Below are 21928 nucleotides of genomic sequence, written 5' to 3'. Positions count from 1 at the left end.
GGAGGCTAATCCGGCGGACGTTGCCGGCGCAGGAAGCGAGGAGACGGGTCCGGCGGTCTCCTCCGCCGGCGCAGGAAGCGAGGAGACGGGTCCGGCGGTCTCCTCCGCCGGCGCAGGAAGCGAGGAGACGGGTCCGGCGGTCTCCTCCGCCGGCGCAGGAAGCGAGGAGACGGGTCCGGCGGTCTCCTCCGCCGGCGCAGGAAGCGAGGAGACGGGTCCGGCGGTCTCCTCCGCCGGCGCAGGAAGCGAGGAGACGGGTCCGGCGGGCGGCGTCTCCGGCGCAGAAACCGGAGTCCCGGAGGCGGGTCCGCCGGGCCGGCAGGAAGGCCGGCTGGGATCTCGGGCGGAGCAGACGCTGGGATCTCGGGCGGAGCAGACGCTGGGATCTCGGGCGGAGCAGACGCTGGGATCTCGGGCGGAGCAGACGCTGGGATCTCGGGCGGAGCAGACGCTGGGATCTCGGGCGGAGCAGACGCTGGGATCTCGGGCGGAGCAGACGCTGGGATCTCGGGCGGAGCAGACGCTGGGATCTCGGGCGGAGCAGACGCTGGGATCTCGGGCGGAGCAGACGCTGGGATCTCGGGCGGAGCAGACGCTGGGATCTCGGGCGGAGCAGACGCTGGGAGCTCGGGCGGAGCAGACGCTGGGAGCTCGGGCGGAGCAGACGCTGGGAGCTCGGGCGGAGCAGACGCTGGGAGCTCGGGCGCAGCAGACTCGGGAAGCTCGGGGGGCTGCGCTCCGGCAGCAGACTCGGGAAGCTCGGGGGGCTGCGCTCCGGCAGCAGACTCGGGAAGCTCGGGGGGCTGCGCTCCGGCAGCAGACTCGGGAAGCTCGGGGGGCTGCGCTCCGGCAGCAGACTCGGGAAGCTCGGGGGGCTGCGCTCCGGCAGCAGACTCGGGAAGCTCGGGGGGCTGCGCTCCGGCAGCAGACTCGGGAAGCTCGGGGGGCTGCGCTCCGGCAGCAGACTCGGGAAGCTCGGGGGGCTGCGCTCCGGCAGCAGACTCGGGAAGCTCGGGGGGCTGCGCTCCGGCAGCAGACTCGGGAAGCTCGGGGGGCTGCGCTCCGGCAGCAGACTCGGGAAGCTCGGGCGGCTGCGCTCCGGCAGCAGACTCGGGAAGCTCGGGCGGCTGCGCTCCGGCAGCAGACTCGGGAAGCTCGGGCTGGGGGGAAAACTGCGCTCCGGCAGCGGACTCGGGGAGCTCTGGCTGGGGGAAAAGCTGCGCTCCGGCAGCGGACTCGGGAGCGGGCCACGCCACTAACCGTGCCGCCTGACGTCCCGGGGACAACCTGGCTCCTTGAAACCCCATCACCATGGGGACTGTTGTGGATGGAGACGGGCAGACGGAGGTGGCGGCTGGAGACGGGCAGACGGAGGTGGCGGCTGGAGACGGGCAGACGGAGGTGGCGGCTGGAGGCAACGGAGGGGTGGTGCGGAGGGACGGAACGGGAACAGGTATGGTGAATACTTTCTTGGCGAGAAACTCTTCGTGGAGCTCGTGAACCAAATCCAGCATAAACGGGTCATTGTGAAACAGATTGAACAGATAACAGAAATCCTCCTCGAACTCGATGTTGTGAATGTCCTTTGATTTGAGGAATGGGAAGAGCGGTGGAGTTGTAGTGGTTACTGGGTCCATGATGATAAACTGCGAGCCTCACCGGTCGTGGTCGGATCCTTCTGTCAAGAAGTGGGGGTGTTGATGGTGAGGAGAGACGCCGAGACCCAGGTTATGGTGGTGATGATATTTAATGATGAAAGTAAAGCTCAGTCCAAAACAGGCAGCACGGCAGAGAGACAGGCACACAGCCAAATACCGGTAGCAACTGAACGACAGGACTACGTGCGAGCGAACACAAACCAGGACTTAGCAGTACAACTGGTGAGTAGACTAACAACAATAGACAACGACACATACGACGAGGATCCGACAAGGAACACAGACAACAGGAGGGTTTAAATACACACGGGGTAATTAAGGGAATGAGACACACCTGGGGAGCAATCAACGGGGAGGACAGGACAGAGACTCACAGGGAAACAGGACTGAACACAGAAAACTCAAAAATAAACACGCAAAAACACGGATCCTGACAGTTTTAGATTTGATCTCAATCTTGAGTTGAGGAGACAAACATTTAAGTTTTATCAACCTCATTCTGAGTCACACTTTAGTTTGGGGGAACAAAACTGAACATGTTGGACATGTTTATTTGCTAATGTTGTCCAACATGGGCAACTTGTTGGATAAAGTTTTTTCAGAGATTATGAATCAGTTAAAATGATGCAAACAGGTCAGTATGATATCTATGAAGAGAGACTCAGCTTCTTTGGTAAAGATAATATGAAACGATATGTATCTCTTAGCGGTTCATTTTTTAAAACAAAATGTTGAATTTGATATCTACAGTAGGTTTTGACGATAAGCCCAAGCCTGAAATTCGGCCTGAACAGGACAAAGAAAACCAGAATTACTCTGATATGTTTGACATGAACCAACGACCAGGATTGTTCCCGATTGATCTTTGTCGACCTGACGTGTGTCCCCTTTTCTCAGCTAGCATTTTAACCTCCAACAGAGAAGGTGGAAGTCCTGACGTTCATAAAAAGAGGCATGGGTGAAAAAAAAAGACTTCTGCCATCTGAAGCCCTCTGTGAAATTTAGACATGAAGGTTGCTTTGTGGCATTTTTCACTGGCACGTAATCTCTTAATCTATCAGACGGGATGGTGCAAATAACACACACACACACACACACACACACACACACACACACACACACACACACACACACATGCGCGCGCACACACACACACACACAAGAAGTAGGGTCACACATTCCTGCAATCAAGCCCTCAGACGTGCCTCACACTGCAGCAGAAGCAGCAGAAAGAAGATGATGAGGGGGTGGAGGGCTTGAAAAAGCCTTGCCGCCTGGCTGCTGGTGACGAGCGATCTGCAGCCTGACATATGGGTAGCATTCCTTCGTGCAGCAGGCTCTGTCACAGCTGCTCTGACAGTGTTGTAACTCCTGTCTCTGTGTGCGAAATAGGAGTGCATGTCAACGTCTCAGCCAGGCGAGGAGGAGAGAAAATTAGAGTCGTCTTTGACTATCTGCGGCTCAGTCAAAGGAACATCGACTCCATCGTGTCTTTCCATGTTTCTTTATTTCGATTCTTCAGCTCGTTTTATTGCTGATAATCAAGGTATTATATGCAAGAGATAAATAGAAGCAATTTAACAAATGTATTGTTAAATTGCTTATCTTGGAGGTACACCTGTTGCAATTAATTTGATGAAAAATTAAAATAATCTCAGTGATTTCCATTCTGATTCTTAATGTTTTTTGAAGAGCAAGTTTGTTTCCAGAGACATTATAGACTACTTTAGTTATGATTTCAATTGTGTGTTCCTTTTAATTTATTGGTTTTGGTTTCTGTATTTTATTTTGGATATTTAAAACATCTTCCAATTTCTGTTCAAAATTAAAGTGTATTAATCTTTGGGAGGGAAAACTTGCATTATTATTATCTTTATTTTTGTTAAAACTGCTATCAAAATGACATTATTATCGTTTACTTTAACATTTTAAAGAAATGTAAAAAAAAAAAAAAATGTGCTGTGAACTTGAAACAAATCCAGCCACTGATTTCAATCAGAAATAAATAATTAGAGTGTTTACTTATTTGTGGTTGTAACATGGCTGGATGTGAAATATTTTAAAGGCACTTTATGTTTTCCATGAGAGATATGAGAGTGCGATCAATCTTCCTGTCCTGGGAAATGAAATAAAATAGCGAAATATTTTCCAAAAAGGTCAGCCAGCATATCTTCTCAAAATACAAGCTGTCAAAGTCAAGTCATGTCACAGTTTGTTTCTCCCGTCTTTCATCAAAAAAGGGCAGACGAATAAAAAAAAGAAGGCCAGACTGACTGCCCCATAACTGCCAGAGAAATGATAAAAATCAGAGCTGACCCGCTCCGATTTCACAGGACTTATTGAAGCTGAAGTTTTGTTTCATAAGTCCATTCGCATATTTATGATTTTTTTTTTTATTTCAAAGTTGCCTCGATGTGAGAGCATCAGACAGATGACAGACTGCTGGCTCGCCGTCTTCAGTCCTGCAGCCTGAGGACTCGTGTTAATACTAACTAAATTATGCTCTATTAACATCATCTTGCAATGCAAAAATGTGCCAGAAGTCAATGAGTGTGAGGGTAATATGTGTCACTGGGTCAATTCAGCTCGGGATGGTCTAATTATCAGTTCATGTGTGCTTTTATAAAGTCCGTATTTGCAGCTAGAGGCATCCATGTGTAAATGTGATTTGGTGTATGATTGTGGCGCATGCTAAGCAGTTTATTTCATGTGCTCTGCAAATTTTCTTAGCTTTAATCGTAGTAAGGTGAGCCAGATTCATACATGCTAAGAAGAGGATGTCCCTGCCCCATCATGTCCCTGCCAGAGTGGAATAAATTCCCTTGGTGGGTCTCCTCTGCCCTCCAACCCCCTCTGCCTCCCCTTTCAACCTTTCTGCCAGAACCCCATATTTTATGGCTCTGCTCACCTTCTACAGATCTAACCTCCACCCCTTCCCTCATCCTGCACATGTGCCCTGCTTGGCATGCCCTGAGGGCATGTCAAGAGTGAACGCTCCACAGCAGCTTAATTAGGCAACTATGCCTGGCATCCAGAAGTACGGAAAGGGGGGTAGGGGATCCCAGTGCTGGGGGCAGCTGAGGTACCTCGGTATACGGGGTCGACTTTAGTTAGGATCTAAGGGATATGCTTTAGATAAAGGCTGTACAGCTGGGGAACAGCTAAACCCCATCACATCTGCGTTAGCCAATGATCTGAATCCAGCTAAAGCCTGTTACTGGGGGCCGAACTTTTACTGTGCATGTTATTCAAACATGGTGCAGCTACACTGGTTTACTCCAAAGGAGCTGAATTATTTTTAAGCAACCCTGGATATTGTTTCCTTACTTACACAAACCTCACTGTAATCAGTGGCCAGCTGTTAGAATGATCAGAGTGATGCAACAGCCAATAATATCCAATGTTAGATGAAACAGTTCAACCTCCGGGCAAGATGAAACACTCTGTAATTTATAGCAAAACATTTAAAAAATTTGCTTTTTTTTTAGAACACCAAGCTGTCCTGAATTTTAAGTTGATCTTTCTCACTGCAGAATAAATAAATGGTTCAAAGCCATACAGTTTTCAGCTTCCAATTCACAAAATGACAACAAAAGAGATTCATTAGGTGAACTATCTGCTGAGCATACAGGACTTGAGTCCACACAACAAATAAATAAAGACAAACATAACTGAAAAGTTCATTTATTTCAGCAACTCAAGTGTTAATTACACACAGACGGATGTTTTCAGCTTTTATTTATGTAACTATTTCCTGCTGACAGGTAGTGAAAACAAGATATTTAACACCAATAAAAACATTTTTAATAAAGGTGTGTGATCTTGATAAAAAAGTATGTTTAATACCTGCTTAAAGACTGTTTTTCTGATAATGTAATTTTAATCTGACCAACAAGCCTAATTTGAATTCATATTTTAACTTATTGAATATGACCCTAATAAATGTTGCAGTTTTCATTTTTTGTTTTCTCCTCAGATCACATAACTTAAGTTTGCAGCATCTGTACACCAGCTGAAACTTGGGCCAGATTTGGTCATCCAATAAGACGAGAATCCCACAGGTAACTTATCTTGTTGCATGTAAAACACATGTTGTGTGCAACATGCATGTAACACTTGTTGCATGCTCAGGAAGCAGCTGCTGGGCTTCTATTCCACATGTTTACAAGAACACAAACTGTATAAAATAAATCTGTTGTGTAGAATTTATTGAACATATTATGTGCAGCAAGACAGTCAGCCTTTTATCCTTGTTGTCTTTCAGCAACTACGTGGGGTAAAATCCAGTTAACTAATAATCTGTAACTTTTTTGGTCTCACCAGTCTGTTGTTTTCAACTTCAGGAGCTTTTCATTTTTTATGTACGTTTAACAATTGTTTTTTTCACCATTAGTTTTGATCGTCTCCACTGAAACTGTTCACCTTCAGAAGGGCTCCATAAATCTCCTTTGATCTGAGGATGGAAGGAAAGGAAGGTCCAGAATATGAATAAGTGATCGAGCCAATCCTGACTCAAACACAGCAGCATCTAACATGTCTTTTATCTACATGCAGTAGCTTGTACACATACACACACACAGAGAGAGAAAGAGAGAGAGAGGGAGAGAGAGAGAGAGAGAAAAGACGCTGCTTTAAATTACAAGAAGAAGAAAAAAAATGGATTCCTGGGAAGACAGCAGTTCTTGAATTTTAATCTGCTGCAAAGGATGGTGCTTGTGTGTACAGAGCAGACAGGGATATTTCATCATCATGGCTGCTGGTCTGCATTACAATATAGTATTGTGTTGTGTTTCTTTTTGCCAAACTCTGGGAATCCAGGCAATGTTGGCAGAAAATTATTTTTCATTCTCAATCTTTGACGTACCCCTACATACCCTATCGGTCTCTCAGGTCCGCAGATCAGCTGCTCTTGGAGGTACCGAGATCCAGAAGGAAGCTCAGAGGGGACCGGGCTTTCTCTGTCATGGGTCCTAAGTTATGGAACGACATGCCTTTGCAGGCCAGAGAAGCCCCTTCACTGTCCACTTTTAAAGCTCGTCTTAAAACCCATCTATTTTATTTGGCTTTCAACTCCAGCGGGATCTAGTTTTAAATTGTATGTTTGTTTGTTTTTAAACTGTAAGAGTTTTTATTTTTTTTATTATTATTATTGTATTATTGTTATGTTGTGTTTTAGACTTTAGACTTTAGACTTTAGACTTTAGACTTTAGACTTTAATGTACAGCACTTTGTATCAGCTGTGGTTGTTTTAAAGAGCTTTATAAATAAAGTTGGTATGGTATGGTATGGTACTTGTTAAATGTCACAATTTAGTTTTCCCGTCAATTAATTAAAGTAAAAATCATTGAACACTATTTTCTGTCCATCCAAAAATAACACCATTATCAACCTCTTGAATAAGTACGTGAAAATCGTGAGAAATTTTGAAATTGTCATTTGTTGAAAGAAAGAAAGAAAACGAAAGCAAGAAGGAAAGGTATGGAAGTAAGGGATGAGGAAAGCAAGACAAGAAAGGTCCTATGTTGCAATTTATTGTCGCCACCTGGTGGCCAAACAGATAAATCCAGCTTAACACATGATGTGTTTAATTTACAAATGATTAGAAGACAAATTAAACTGAAATAATAATAATAATAATAATAATAATAATAATAATAATAATAATAATAATAACAGGTTTTTAAAGGGTTTCACATTCACCTCTAAAACATTCTTTTGTGCCATTGTACAGTTTAAACATCAAAAAGGTATTAAACTTAGTGGTTGGATATATTTTCATATTAATGTAATTAAAAACATTGTACATCGCAGTAGTTGTACTTTCTTATATTGATTTGGAGATCATGTTCAGTTTTTCTCTCATTGAAAGCTGTTAATATGACTACAGTGATCTATTTTCACTGTCAAAAACAGCTATTCAAAATTAGTTGAATGTACCTTTTAGTGCCACTGTTATTATAGCAACAGCAGATTTGCTATTTTTCAATAAGAATTTTACAGTTATGAAATCAACCCTTTTATATCAATATGCAGTAATCGATTTTTGACATCTCAAAAAAATCGAACAATGCGACTTTTAAGTATATGATAACCAAACATGATAATGCACCACAAGTCTTTTAAAGAAGGCACTTAGGCGTCCGTGTGCTAAACAACTGGGGTCCTTACAGAGTTTTTGCTTCGTGATGGACAATGTAGTTTCCACAAGAGATTGTCTCACTCTAACAACAGCACCCTGGACTTCACATCCCAGAAACCTTTGCTCGTTCTGCTCGTGCAGAGCATTATGGCGTCTCCTTGAATCGTCGATAGATCGCTGGTGTTTTGTTGACAAGCTAAAAAAGGAGAGTGTGAGTTTAGTTATAGTTAATCTCTCCCGGTGTTTTTGGCTCTCTGCTCACAGCTGGAGGTAAAGTAGTCTCAGTTTTGCGCAGTTGAGTAGTTTTTTTTTGGGGGGGGGGAAACAAATATAATCTTCGTTTAGCCTTTAGCTAGCCAACTTCTGACGTTCTCACTACAGAAGTAAAATGACCAATTTTCCCCCCATTGCAGTTCTCGTTTGTTTAAATTTTGACAGCATCCTTATAATACTGCTTTTTTTACACTGTAGTTTCGTGTTTGTTGAAAGACATGCCTTAATACCAAACGAGATTGCAGAAAATGTCTTCTGAAAATGTGCTATATGAATAAAATGACCTTACCTTACCTTCTGTGTGTTTCATACAGGAGACGTTATGCTATTATTGTTGAGTATAGTTGCGCTGTTTTGTAGTACTTTTGTAATTGCTTTATGTATTTTACTCGTTATCATCTTGCTTAAATAAAGATTTATTTTAAATTATGAAACGTCCACTTGTTACAAGGGACACAGCCTTTTTTGACGAAATTTTATAATGTAGGTCAAAAACTGACAGAGAAATACGGAAATGTGTCTATAAATGTAGAAATCCAGAATAAACATCTGTTTAGCTATTTTTAGATGACCACGTTTTTGCCTTTATTTTCCCAGATGATATTTTTACAAAATACTATTCAAACTACTTTAGTCCAGACTGCAAGAATAAGTTTTTGTTCATAAGTCAAGAATGGAGATAAAGAACAATAAAGCAAAATAAAAAAAAAATCAGGCTCTATTTGTTAAAAGAAAAGGTACTTAAAGTTATATTTTCTAAATTTGGTCCTGGATGTTTATTCTTGTATTTCAAGGCTAAAATGCTTTGGAAAAACTTCACTCATGTACTTGCGCCTTTTTAAACTTGCAGATGGCTGCTGACACAGATAGGAAGGATGCCGAATCATCAGGGAACAAAGACCGGGACAGGAAACGCAGCCGTTCACGTGATCGGGATCGCAGAGGATCACCTTCACGTAAACGGCATCGTTCCCGTGAACGAAACCGCTCCAAATCTCCAGACAGGTGACTTTAACTAAGGCACACAAACTAAACTTAAATGGTTATGTACATGTGCTATGGATTGTTTGCTTCTTTCTAATTTGTGTTACAATAAAAAGGGATCGTCGCATGAAAGATAAGGACAGAGACAAGGATCGGGACAGAGACAAAGACAGAGACAGGAGCCGCAAAGACAGAGACAGCCATCGGCGCGATAAAGATCGCAAGAGATCAAGGTATGAAAAACACAAATGTGAGACATAATGATCCCACTGTAAAAATATGAACATTTTTGCAAAAAATTCGAGAAACTAAATGTAACTAAAAGAACTGCCAATCCTGACAAAAATATATGTTGTAATTGGTTTTCTTTGTATGACCATAACACACAAAATATATTTTTAAAGGAATTTCTTTAAAATATGATTATACATTCAAGGGAAATGTCTCAAATTCACTTAAATTTTATTATTTCTAAAGATTTACACACCCAATCTCCACCTAACCTTTGTGACTTATTGTTTCTTTTCTTGAAAAAACACCTAAAATCTTCCACTGAAATTCTGCTTTTATTTTTATTTTACTGTTATTTCCAAATCTTGGTGTTGCCAATATTAAGATTTAAGAAATGCATCGACCAGTGTCTGATTTCATATTTGGCTGACTCTAAGCTAGATCCTGAAATACTGTTATTGCACAAACTAATGTTTGTAAACTTTGTTTTTATTCAGCACATACAATTGCAAACACCAACCTTAAAATATTTTGTAGCTTTCCTGATAAAGACACTGTTTGTCAATCCAACACAAAATGAAAGAATTATAAGATTATCCACATTTATATATCAAATCATATGTTCCAAACATTTATTTATGATTAAAGATAAATTAAGTGCATCAAAGTATACGCTGTTTGTTGAGGTGTTTACAGGTAATTTAGATATGTTGCGTTGGCATAAAAGGCAAAATGAGTTTAAGAGATCGGGGTCAAAGTGAAATTTGGCTGATTTTGATCTTCCCGACTTAACAAATCTTCCAGCTTCCATGATGTTTAGGAGATGATGAGGATATGAAAGTTTTGTGTAAAATATCTAACTATCATGTGGCTGTTTTCTTAGAAGCCTGTCACCAAAGTCAAGGGACAGCAAGTTAAAGAAGGAGAAGGATATAAAAACAGAGGAAGAAGAAGATGACAAAAAGAAGAAGGAGAAGGTAATGAAATGAAAACACAGGACTCGTGTTTTCATTTAGTTTATTTGTTTTGCAGATCTTATCTCATTTCTGATCACTGCTGTAAATCATGCTTCTGTTTGCAAGAATTGAATAAAACTGTCAAGCTGAATTGCTGTAAGGCATTTAAAACTTGGCAAAGAAAAAACATTTTCCATCATACTTTGAAGTAGAAATGTTGTTATTCGTGCAGCATCTATGGACCAAGTGCTCTTTTCTTTAAAAGTTTTATGATTTACATTATGTTGTGTGTCTCAGGTTCAGCCCCTCTCTTTGGAGGAGCTTCTGGCCAAGAAAAAAGCAGAGGAGGAAGCCGAGGCAAAAGTGAGAATTTTCACTGCATATTTTCTTTCACAGATTTTATTTTTAATATTTTACTTTAACTTTATCTGCTTTGTTTTTAGCCAAAGTTTCTGTCTCGAGCAGAGCGAGAAGCTGAGGCTATAAAGCGCAGAGAGCAGCAGGTGGAGGAAAGGAAAAAGCTGATGGACGAGGAAAGAAAGAAAAGACGAATGTTCCAGGACATTGGGAGAAAAATGCTGGGTTTGTTTCACATTTTAGCTTGAAAATGTTACGTTCTTGTGCTAAGCTCTGGAAACATGTTTGTGAGACTTGAGATCTGTTTCTCACAGAGGATCCCCAAGAAAGGGAGAGAAGGGAGCGCAGAGAGCGAATGGAGCGAGAGAACAATGGGAATGATGAAGATGATGGGAGACAAAAACTCAGAGAGGAGAAAGACAAAAGCAAAGAGCTCCATGCCATCAAGGTTAGTTTCAAGAGACCAGGCTCAAGAGAGGGCCGCATTTAAATTATTTTAACTATTAAATTATTTAACATGACACTCAAGGTGCGTGTTGAACCATATTTAGGCCTTTAACAACAAAATCCTCCTCCTCATTTGTTTTTTCAATATGTTGCATTGTATATGATATTGTTTTTATTGCTTTTCATTTCAAATCTGTTGTTTTGTATGTGTTTTCATACCTGAAATTATCCTACTTTAGGTTTTTCATTATTTTGATTAAAAATTAATTACATGCGTTCCTGTCCTACTGACTAAATATTGCAAAAAAACACATGAGGAACTCAACAGTTATTGCACTCCAAACAGTCCTTAGCAACGTGAATATTGCGCATACTGACACTGCGATGGTGATTTGAATATATTGTGCAGATCTAGTTTCCATCAAAAGGGAGTCATTCTCTTATTTAGATCAGTATGACTTTTACGCCTTTCCTACTTGGAGAGATAAAGCCCAAAATAGTACTTATAAAAGTACTTATCTGCTTTCAAAGAACATACTAAAACCGAGAGGTTTTTAGGTTTTCTGGGTCTAAAATGTGTTTATTTTTTTTGCTGTGGTTCCATATTTTTACAGTAAACATGAATGTGAAACTAAACTGATGATGCATGCTAATAGTTTAACCTAATTACAGGAACGATATCTGGGTGGAATCAAAAAACGCCGGAGAACTCGCCACCTGAACGACAGGAAGTTCGTATTTGAGTGGGATGCTTCTGAAGACACTTCAGTCGACTACAACCCGATGTGAGCGGATTGTAAAGTTATCTTGAGTGGGTTAGTGAATGTTTCTTTCCTGGTTTAAATGTTAGATTTTAATTTCTCCCTGAAGCTACAAAGAGAAGCATCAGGTGCAGCTTTACGGGCGCGGGTTCATCGCTGGCATCGACCTGAAGCAGCAGAAAAGAGAGCAGTCACGTTTCTACGGCGACCTGATGGAGAAGAGGCGTACGCTGGAAGAGAAGGAGCAGGAAGAGTGAGTATAATGATATGAAATGGTGTAAACTGTCTGGTTGAAGGAATCTCACATCGTTTTCCCAACAGGACACGACTGAAGAAGGTGCGAAAGAAGGAAGCCAAGCAACGCTGGGACGACCGGCACTGGTCCCAGAAGAAGCTGGACGAGATGACGGACAGAGACTGGCGAATCTTCAGGGAGGATTACAGCATCACCACCAAGGGAGGGAAGATCCCCAACCCCATCAGGAACTGGAAGGAGTATTCGCTGCCCGCTCACATCCTGGAAGTCATCGACAAATGCGGCTACAAGGTTTGTTCAAGTCCTCAACCCTGCTCTGATGTGTAACACTGGTTTCTGTAACGCTGACTGGTGTCTTCTGTAAACTTCAGGACCCAACACCCATTCAGAGGCAAGCCATTCCTATTGGCTTGCAGAACCGTGACATCATCGGCGTGGCTGAGACGGGTAGCGGTAAAACAGCTGCTTTCCTCATTCCTCTGCTGGTCTGGATTACCACTCTGCCGAAGATCGACAGGTAGCAGAAATAATCCTTCATTATTCCTCAGTAAACCCTTCAATCCGCCTCTGTCCTGCCGGTTACAGCGATCTGTTCTGTGCGGCAGGATCGAAGACTCCGATCAGGGGCCTTACGCTGTGATTTTGGCTCCGACTCGTGAGCTGGCTCAGCAGATCGAAGAAGAAACCATCAAGTTTGGTAAACCGCTCGGCATCCGAACAGTGGCGGTGATCGGAGGAATCTCCAGAGAAGATCAGGGCTTCCGACTCAGGATGGGCTGCGAGGTGAAACATTAATACTGACAAAACCACTAAAACATTCAATCTTTAAAGTCAGAACTGAGTGAAATAAATTGAAGACGAAATAACTTGTTTGATTAAAAGCTGCTTAATACGCAGACTTACTTTTGTAATTTTCTGTGACATTGTAAGCGATCCTGCCTTCTCTTTCACCAGGAAGCTGAAACTTTTCGGTTCTTAAATGTCTGAGTTTTTCCTCTTCTAACAGATCGTCATAGCAACGCCCGGTCGTCTCATAGACGTGTTGGAGAACCGCTACCTGGTGCTCGGCCGCTGCACCTACGTCGTACTGGACGAAGCCGACCGTATGATTGACATGGGCTTCGAACCGGACGTCCAGAAGATTCTGGAGTACATCCCGGTGACCAATCAGAAACCGGACACCGACGAAGCCGAGGACCCGGAGAAGATGATGATGAACTTCGAGTCGGGGAAACATAAATACAGACAAGTACGGGAATCTTTCTGCTCCACGCCGGCGCCAGGCGTTCTCTGAACTCTATGATTGCATCTTGCAGACCGTCATGTTCACCGCCACCATGCCTCCCGCTGTGGAGAGGCTGGCGAGGAGCTACCTGAGGCGCCCTGCGGTGGTGTACATCGGATCTGCAGGAAAACCCCACGAGAGAGTGGAGCAGAAGGTCCTGCTCATGTCGGAGGGAGAGAAGAGGTGAGAGGCAAACCAACACGACCTCCGAGGATCACAGAAACCGCAGCACGCTGAGCGTTTCCTTCTTTGTCCTGTGCAGGAAGAAGCTGCTGGAGGTCCTGTCGCACGGCTTCGAGCCGCCCATCATCATCTTCGTCAACCAGAAGAAGGGCTGCGATGTGCTGGCCAAGTCCCTGGAGAAGATGGGGGTGAGTCACTGTGGAGCAGGCGGGCGGTTTTCTGACAGTAGAAGAAGGCCGTCCGTCTGTCCTTCCTTTTTTCCATCCCTTTGTTTGTACATCATCTTTTCCTTCTTCCTCCTTCATCTTTTTGTTTGTTTTCTGTCTCATTCTGTCAGACTTTTTCTCCATTTCCTAACAGGGTCTGTTTTTGTTGACTCTTTATGTTAACCCTTGTCAATAAAATAAAAATCAGGGGGACATTTACACTTTAAAATGTGTAAGACAGAAAGAAAACTGAATAAATCTGAGTCTCTAATGTGAGCAACAAAATAAACAGGAACCCTGACTGGATGGTATAATAGCACGTCAACGTTCCTCCGTTTCTCTCTTCAGTACAATGCTTGCACGCTGCACGGCGGCAAAGGCCAGGAGCAGAGAGAGTTTGCACTTTCCAACCTCAAGGCTGGAGCCAAAGACATCCTGGTGGCCACCGACGTTGCTGGTCGAGGAATTGACATCCAGGACGTCTCCATGGTCATTAACTACGACATGGCAAAGAACATTGAAGGTGAGGAAGTCGTTTCCAAAACAAGACATCTGACACCACAGTTAGGCAGTAACTATTTGGTTTTAAAAATACCAAAATTTCCACTTAACTTTATAATTCGGTCCATCTGATTATGTAGTTTTTAAATATTAAATGCTGATAACTTGAGGAGTTACTCAAGACTTGAGTAGATTTTTTTTTTACCAAACACTTTTTTTCTCTTACTTGAGTAAAAATACAATAATAAATAATAATATTTTATTGATCCCCAAACAGGGGAAGAGGGAATTTTTGTTTGTCCCAGCATATCACACAATAAAAATTACAGTAATAAACAAAATAAACATACAGCAGTAAAGAAGAGTGAGCAGTGATAGTCTTAAGGACACACACGTATCGCTCGGTATATTGCTAAATATGTATCAGGCTTTCCCCCAGTGTATCGTAAGCCTGGCGGGTCACCAGGCTTTACTTCTGCTTTTAAGTCTTTTTAAAATGTTTGCATTTTTTAAGACTTTATAGTTAGTGTTAATCTTCCAGTCTTCCAATAACACATAATTATCAAGTGATGTTTTAAAATTTCCTGTCAATTTGAAACATTTTTTAACTGAAAAACACGACGGGCCGCTGGACGGATGAGCGCCCAACCACCAGGCTTAGCAAGTTTTCTGGGGGAAACCTTGAATATTCAACATTTAAAATGCATAGCTCTAGAGACTATGTGTGTGTGCTATATGTTGAAGTAGTGCTGTTCTTACTTGAGTAACATTTTTTGGGTTACTCAAGTAACGGAAACATAACCGAGTCTCACTTCTTCTCCCACAGACTACATCCATCGTATCGGTCGTACTGGTCGTGCTGGTAAGAGTGGTGTGGCCATGACGTTCCTGACCAAGGAGGACTCTGCGGTGTTCTACGACCTGAAGCAGGCCATCCTGGAGAGCCCGGTGTCCACCTGCCCTCCGGAGCTCACTAACCACCCAGACGCCCAACACAAACCTGGGACGATCCTGACCAAGAAGAGGCGCGAGGAGACCATCTTCGCCTGATTTATTGGTTTCAGTTTTATTTACCGAACACAGGACTTTCAAGTTTATGCCTCCTTATCATGTATATTCATCTTCCCCTCTTTTACCTCTGTTTTGGTGTTTTATTTCTTCTAGCCCGTTTGTGGAAGAAAAGATTACTTGGTACCAAAAGGTGAACGGGTTGATGAATTTTACTTGCTAAATTTGTTTATAACATCAGTAATGTGGACCCAGAAACGCTGTACAAGTAAAGAAAATGTGATTAATAGCAGACAGTGTTGAAGATGCTGAGTAGTAAGTGCTGTTTAGTGAATATTTGTTATTTTGATCTGGATCCTCTCCAGATCTAAACATGTAAGAGACCAATACCAGATTAAATGTTCATTTCTTATGATTTGGATGTGTCCCCTCAGTTTAAATCCATGTTTTAAACATTTGTATGACCTGACTACGTCTGACAGAATATTCAATAATTTCACTGAACTCCGATTCAAACCGCACAGCATTCTGGGGGATGTAGGCAGATGAAATGCTTCAGCTGCCCAACCTCTCACAACCAACTAAAAAGCTTCAAGGCTGCTGGCTTCAACTGACTCTCTCTCCTAGGTTACCTAGCAACTCTTTGGTTACCTAGCAACGACCTGTTGAGAAACTTGGTCAGCAGCAGTTTAAAGTTCCGTCACCAATACTGCTTCATAACTGCTTGAAAATAGAAAACAACAGTTTAAAAGTTGTGGATGAAACCGCAGAGATCACACCACCAGTTTGGAAGTATGTTTAAAACAAAACAGTCAATAGTTATGTAAACAAAAAAGTGTAGTTTCCAGCCTAATGATTTTAAAAAATAGATTATAAAACATGTTAGTGGAACTTTTAGTGGCATTCTGTTGTCAAAGTTCAATGTAATTATGTGTAAAAACTGATAAAACCGGCATTTCTTGTTATTCACTGTATAAATATAGTTAAAAAGAGAAAAATCGTGAGAAAATATTATGTAGATAATCTTATGTAGATAATTTGGCAGTTTAATCACAAAAAAACTGATAATTTATCTTTTCTATAGCAACATCTATAATTAAAAAGTGTAAAATAGCTGAAATTACAAACAAGGCTGGATGAAAATGTAAGGAACGTAAATAAGCTAGTAATAATAGAAATATGTTTGGGATTATGCAATTGTCCGCAGTTTATCTTTATCACATGATGAATTTAAAATGATCTTTTCCTCCACTTGCTTTTATTTGCAGCCATTCTACTTTCTAGAAGCTGTTTTAGCTCATGTGTCTTTAACTTAATCATAACTGAAAGCGTTCTCTTCTCTGGTCATTTTATGCCGGCCCCACCAGTAGAAATAAAAATAAGTAAGACATTTTCAAAAACAGAACTCAAAGCAGTTTGTGGTATTCGGCTTTATGTTTATATAAGCAGACCCCTATATCTAGTCTTTTTCAATTCCAACAACTGATTTGTAAATGTTCTCCTTTGTATTATAAAAGACACACAACTCAAACAATTAAAAGTACATAAAATGTCATGTTTATTTAGTTTAAGTCATATTTCACTTAGCATCGTAAATCTGTTTTCCAATAGAAAGCATTCTATACAGCTTCAGGCAGGAAATGTCTCACTCTTTACACCTTTTCTGTCTCTTTTGATAAACAGAAGGGAAGAGGCGTGTTGGGGTCACGCTAGCACGCTGTGGTAGTCTGGTGGATACATGGTTATATTTAGTGCAGTTATTGCATTACAAAGCAACCATCCCAAAAAACAAAGTAGTGCAATTTTTTTTTCTACTCACACAAAAGAGGAAGTCCAGATGGTCTAAGGCGTTTAGAGTTTTTCAATGTTAGGCTTCATATTGCATACAGAATAAGACAGAAAATTAAATCAGAACCCTTGTAAAAATTGTGCTTCAAAATTGAAAAACCTCAACTGCTTTTATCAGTTGCTAAATTGGTCCGCTTCAAAAAACATACTCCGCCAAAATATACTGAAAGTAGCTAATTGTTGAGCTAAGACATGCAGGACTCACTCATTTTGTCATAGCCTTGATCTGGGACTTTGTTTTTTGTTTTTTTTTTTCTTTCTGTGGAGTGATTTTAAAAGTGCAACCAGCAAATACTGTGGTAAAATCTCCTCATGTTGAGGCGTTTGGAGAGGGAAACAAAATTTTCAGGGGTTTGTAACTGTAGCGAGGAGTGAGTAGCCCCAAAGACAAGACTATCATCACTACAAGACGACGAGGAGTTAGAACTAATGCATTACTGAAATACTTAACCGTAAAAAGAAACAATCAGAAATTCATGCAACACTTGCATAGATTTTTTTCTTTTTCTTTTTTAAACCATGCTGATTTTTTTTCTCTTTTAAATATACAGAACACTAGATAAATACCTCTGACACATGGAAGCAGTAAACGAGTAAACACTGACCCTGTGTAGGAACAGAGATGGGTCGTCGTTCGTCAGTGTCACGTCAAACTAGTCATTGGCTTGTGGACTGGAAATGGAACGGGATTTAGGAAGGCCAGGACTGCCAAAATATGTGACTATTTGTGTCTGATCTGTGGTGAAATGTTTGTATGTAAACAAACAATTGACATAAATTTTTTACACAAGAACAATGTAAATAGAACATTTACTAATGCACAAACAACACACATAGCCTTAAATAAAAAAGTCAAATGTTTTCTGGCTTTCCATACAGCAACAAACATGTAACTTTTTACCTTTGAAGTGTTGCTTGTGTGTTTGGTACATAAACTGTGCCCAATGTGAAAATGTGCAAGTATTACAAAAAAAAAGAGAGATATTTTTGGCTTTTCTGGCTTTCCATACAGTAGTATTTATATGGAATGCTAGTAGGGCCACAAACCCTTTTTTTTTTTTGTCGTTGATGCATTGTTTCCATGTTGTTTCCACATGTAAACAATGCAACACACAGCGTGTACGGCATGCAGTTCCACTCAAAAAGTCAGGTTTTTGACACTCTCGGCCTTCCGCACAGGAACGGACAGACACGGCATCATGGGTGCTACGAGTCTTTTCGAAGCCCGACGAGTTTGTAATGTGGAGTTGAGGACTTTACACCTGAGGATCCGCCTTGGTAAAAACCAGCCTTTTAAAACTGCGGTGTTCACAGAAACGAAGCCATGTTTTCCACAGAGGGTGCGATCCGTGCGGGAAGTGTGGATGCTACAATCAGTTAGCGTGCTACAATCGAATTACGTTGCGATTGGTCAGGTCAGAGAAACCAGGTGGTGCTGGAGGTGCAAAAGGCATGCGAGCTTACATTCGGTGAAGCATTGATTTCAAGAGGAGCTGCAGCTGGGCAGCAGCATGTGCTTGACATGTGTGAATGAACTGATGTAAACAAACGTTTTGGCAAAGAATTTGTCCCCTGGAATACTCTGAACATTCCCTTCCTTGGTTGTATTTACATTCTGTTTGCCCATTTCTAGATTAATAGAGGTGTCAGTGATTGTGCAACAGCAAAGACAAGGGATGTCCAGAACGTACTGCACTGTTGGTGACATATGAGGTGATTCGTGTACAAATGGATGGCAAGAAATATCTGCCCATAGCCACAAAAATCAGACAAAGAAAGTAGCAATGAAACAAAACCAGGTGGCCATTCAGTATATACATTGTATTCAAATGCATTACAATTAACCCTAAATGGATAAAACACGGGTCATTCCTACATTAGTTTATTCCATAAAGATCATTCACTTCCTGTACTGCCGTAATGTGCAAATCGTCTTGAAATAATTATACATGCAATAATAAAGATAGTTAAAAGTCTTAGGAATTTTAAGGCCAGTATATGCGACATCCTACAATAGAGAAACCTTTAGGCAAAGCAGCTAACGTCTGAGTCTGCATTCAGCTGGTAGCCTGAAACCTTTCTGTTGCAGAGGTGGATAGCCCTGATGAATTTAACTGGAACTGTTTGACCCCGGAGAGACGAGCATTCATCTCGGTTTAGAGAAAATAGGAGCCTAGAGGAATAAGAACTAGATCACCCATTCACAATAACTGACTGTAAAGCAAAGAGTTGGACTTTTGATACGTTTTTTTTTTTTTTTTTTTTTTTTAAATAATGTGTTTGGATCTGTGCATCAGCCAGGGGGCTCAGGGAGGAGGGGAGCCTTGGTGGCGGCCTGGAGGCCAGAAGGGGCCGCTGGTCCTAGTAGTTGTCTCGGGGCCAGGGGCGGCTGCGCTGGCGGTTGTTCCTCTGGTTGTGGCCCTGCTGGGCTTCGCGCTGGAGCAGCCTGTCCTGTGATTCGTGCCCGTTGGCGCTGTGGTCGCTGCCCGGATGCCCTCGGTGGGAGGGGTACCTGTCCCTATATGAGCGGCCATGACAGGGGGAGGCGCAACCATCCTCTTCCTCCTCCTCTTCTTCTTCCTCTTCCTCCTCTTCATCCTCCTCGACCCCCGTGTGGCATGGGCTCCCCCTGCGGCCACGGGACAGCGAGTCGCTGGCCTCATCAGATGGCATTAGACTGTCCTGCTCCAGCGGAGAGTGGGCTTCCTCACCGGCTTCCTCCTCCTCCTCGCCCTCCAAGCCCACTGCGTCCCGTGGCTGTGTCTGGTTCTTGTTCTGCAGAATTGAGATGGTCATGAAGGAAACTGGGAGGAAAAAGAGACGGTTCTAAAGAAAACACTATTAAAGCTGCAGTATGTAACGTTTATAAAATATATATATGTTTTTTTTTTACATATTTGTTGAAACTGTCACCAGGTCATGACAGTATAATATGAGACAGGTAATTTTTGAAAACAAAAAAAAAAAGAAATGTAAAAATCAACCAATCAGAGCCAGGCGTGACTTAGCGTTGTCAATCACCCTCGTGTGGCGGAGAAGCAACTTACCATTACAGGAAAACCATTATTGGTGGCGATGATAACGCTAATTAGCCTTAGTATTAATAGCAGGCTCTGCCAACGGGTAGCAGAGAGCAAGGGGAGGGGTGTGAGCAGCGCGTACACAAGCATGATGAACAGTGCTAACGCCCTCCTCCTGGCTCTGATTGGTTGTTTCTGATAGAGCACTGCATGTCTTCAGATGACACTAGGAGAAGCCAAAGGAGCTTGATTTTTTCCACAAATTACGCGTCTCATCCACACTGTCACACCTTAGTGACAGTTTTAATAAATACATAAAAATACATTTTATTTATTTTTTACATAAAAGTTACACATTGCAGTTTGAAAGCAGCTCAAAGGAATAGTTATGATGTTTTTGGAGTGAGCTTAAGTTTGGGTTATCAGTCTTAGACGCTGCGTTGCATCACAGTGGATTTGAAGAAAGTAAAGAAACCTTCAAGCAAACATTTAATCTGATGGATCCTGGCACCACCACTCACCTTCACTCCCCTTTCTCCAGATTTTTGTTCTTAAAAACAACTCTAACTAAAAAATGAGAAGAGCTGTGTGATGGGATACAAGCTGTACTTTGTAGCTGTTAATCATCCAGACTTTCACAAAAGGCTGCTGGTAAATTTGCTTCCAGTTTCCGAGCTGAACACGTCTTATTATACAAAGTTATGTTGACTTATGTTTTTGCAAGTTGTGAAAGCTGATGCTCCATTCAAAGCCTCACTGTTTTATTTTCTATAAACACGTCATGTATGTAGTTTGCATGTCGTTAATTTGATTTAACATTATTTACATGAAACAAAGAAGCTGTAGATGTCAAAAAAATATTTAAGAATTCCAGGTTTCAAAGTTTTTAGCAAATGTTGCCACAGATCTTGTGTTTTTTTGTTAATTTAGCCAAACAATCAGCTTAGTTCATGAACAAAAACGATGGTGGAGCAATGATCTTAACCAGCATTACATTGACTTAGTAAGGCGATTAGAAAAACAGCAACAAACTTACAGCCTCTAATAAAAATGTAGTTTATTGTATCTGCTATTGTTGTGTGCCATGAAAAATGAATATCTTAAATTTTTAGCTGTTTTATATTGCAATAATTAGCTAAGGAACTGGATCCATCTGACTAGCAGTTTGCATTTTACTGCTTTTCTAAAAATTCACTGCAATTCTGGCATCCGTAACGGAAAGGGAACCGTTACGGATAACTGCACAGAACCTTAATTCCAAACATAAAATAAAAATAAAATAAAAACTTGAACAATCCCTTTAAGACTCAGACATCAGACAGAAGACAGGAATGTAAAACACTGGATGTGAAAAGGAATCTGAAGTCAATCCTACAGGATAAGAACTGCTTCTAATTTTAGCCTGGTGTGTGATTCCTTTATGTGTTTATCAGGTCATAGGTCATGCAAGCACCGAACTCACTGACTTGAAAATAGATGAATAAACTTTTGTTCTGACGTCTTCAGATCAGTTACAGTCAGAAACAAAAGTTTTACTGTAATTCAGATTGGGAACCTTGTGAATTATTGTTCACCTTCTAATTTCAACAAATCTGCAGAGGCCAATGTTTGAATGACTCACAATAGTCACATTAATGAGAAATATGATTGATAAAAATAAAGCACAGTTACGCTTTAACACCAATCTGACAAAATGTCCCTTTGAAGGAGTTACATTTTGCTGCAGTTGTTTCTCCTGACGAACATCCACCATGCTGGAATGTTTAATGTTTGATTAACAATAAGGCTGCATTATTAGGAACAATGACTAAAAA

General features: G+C 41.7%; 2 protein-coding genes across 5 annotated transcripts; one reads left to right on the top strand and one right to left on the bottom strand.

Moving 5' to 3' along the window:
- Positions 1-7907: 7907 nt before the first annotated feature.
- On the top strand, positions 7908-15661 carry ddx23 (DEAD (Asp-Glu-Ala-Asp) box polypeptide 23). 4 transcript variants are annotated; one of them, XM_014986506.2, is made up of 17 exons: positions 7908-8009; positions 8922-9076; positions 9172-9288; positions 10170-10263; positions 10540-10605; positions 10686-10824; positions 10914-11047; positions 11719-11831; positions 11917-12060; positions 12129-12354; positions 12435-12580; positions 12669-12846; positions 13070-13312; positions 13380-13531; positions 13611-13719; positions 14086-14260; positions 15065-15661. In XM_014986506.2, exons 2-17 carry the CDS (start codon positions 8922-8924, stop codon positions 15286-15288), a joined length of 2415 nt encoding a protein of 804 aa, XP_014841992.1. In that variant the 5' UTR covers positions 7908-8009; the 3' UTR covers positions 15289-15661. The 4 variants fall into 4 exon arrangements, with proteins under 4 accessions (XP_014841992.1, XP_087863347.1, XP_014841993.1 ...); XM_088007221.1 differs by having other exon boundaries at positions 7911-8068; positions 10173-10263; XM_014986507.2 differs by having other exon boundaries at positions 7911-8068.
- Positions 15662-16780: 1119 nt separating this feature from the next.
- Positions 16781-20423, bottom strand: LOC148158419 (voltage-dependent L-type calcium channel subunit beta-3-like). The gene has a single exon (XM_088007220.1). It carries the CDS (start codon positions 19888-19890, stop codon positions 19456-19458), a length of 435 nt encoding a protein of 144 aa, XP_087863346.1. The 5' UTR covers positions 19891-20423; the 3' UTR covers positions 16781-19455.
- Positions 20424-21928: the final 1505 nt, after the last annotated feature.

The sequence above is a fragment of the Poecilia mexicana genome, unplaced genomic scaffold (assembly GCF_051168715.1).
Source record: "Poecilia mexicana isolate PSO_F unplaced genomic scaffold, ASM5116871v1 scaffold_7, whole genome shotgun sequence".
Taxonomy (NCBI): domain Eukaryota; kingdom Metazoa; phylum Chordata; class Actinopteri; order Cyprinodontiformes; family Poeciliidae; genus Poecilia; species Poecilia mexicana.
This window is presented reverse-complemented; position numbering and strand designations above follow the sequence as displayed.

Excerpts from the sequence above, each read along its gene's own strand:
- LOC148158419 (XM_088007220.1), bottom strand. The coding sequence starts at position 19,890 with ATGACCATCTCAATTCTGCAGAACAAGAACCAGACACAGCCACGGGAC.
- ddx23 (XM_014986506.2), top strand. The coding sequence starts at position 8,922 with ATGGCTGCTGACACAGATAGGAAGGATGCCGAATCATCAGGGAACAAA. Across the intron at positions 10,825-10,913 it reads CATTGGGAGAAAAATGCTGG|AGGATCCCCAAGAAAGGGAG; the intron begins GTTTGTTTCACA and ends TGTTTCTCACAG. Across the intron at positions 12,061-12,128 it reads GAAGAGAAGGAGCAGGAAGA|GACACGACTGAAGAAGGTGC; the intron begins GTGAGTATAATG and ends TTTTCCCAACAG.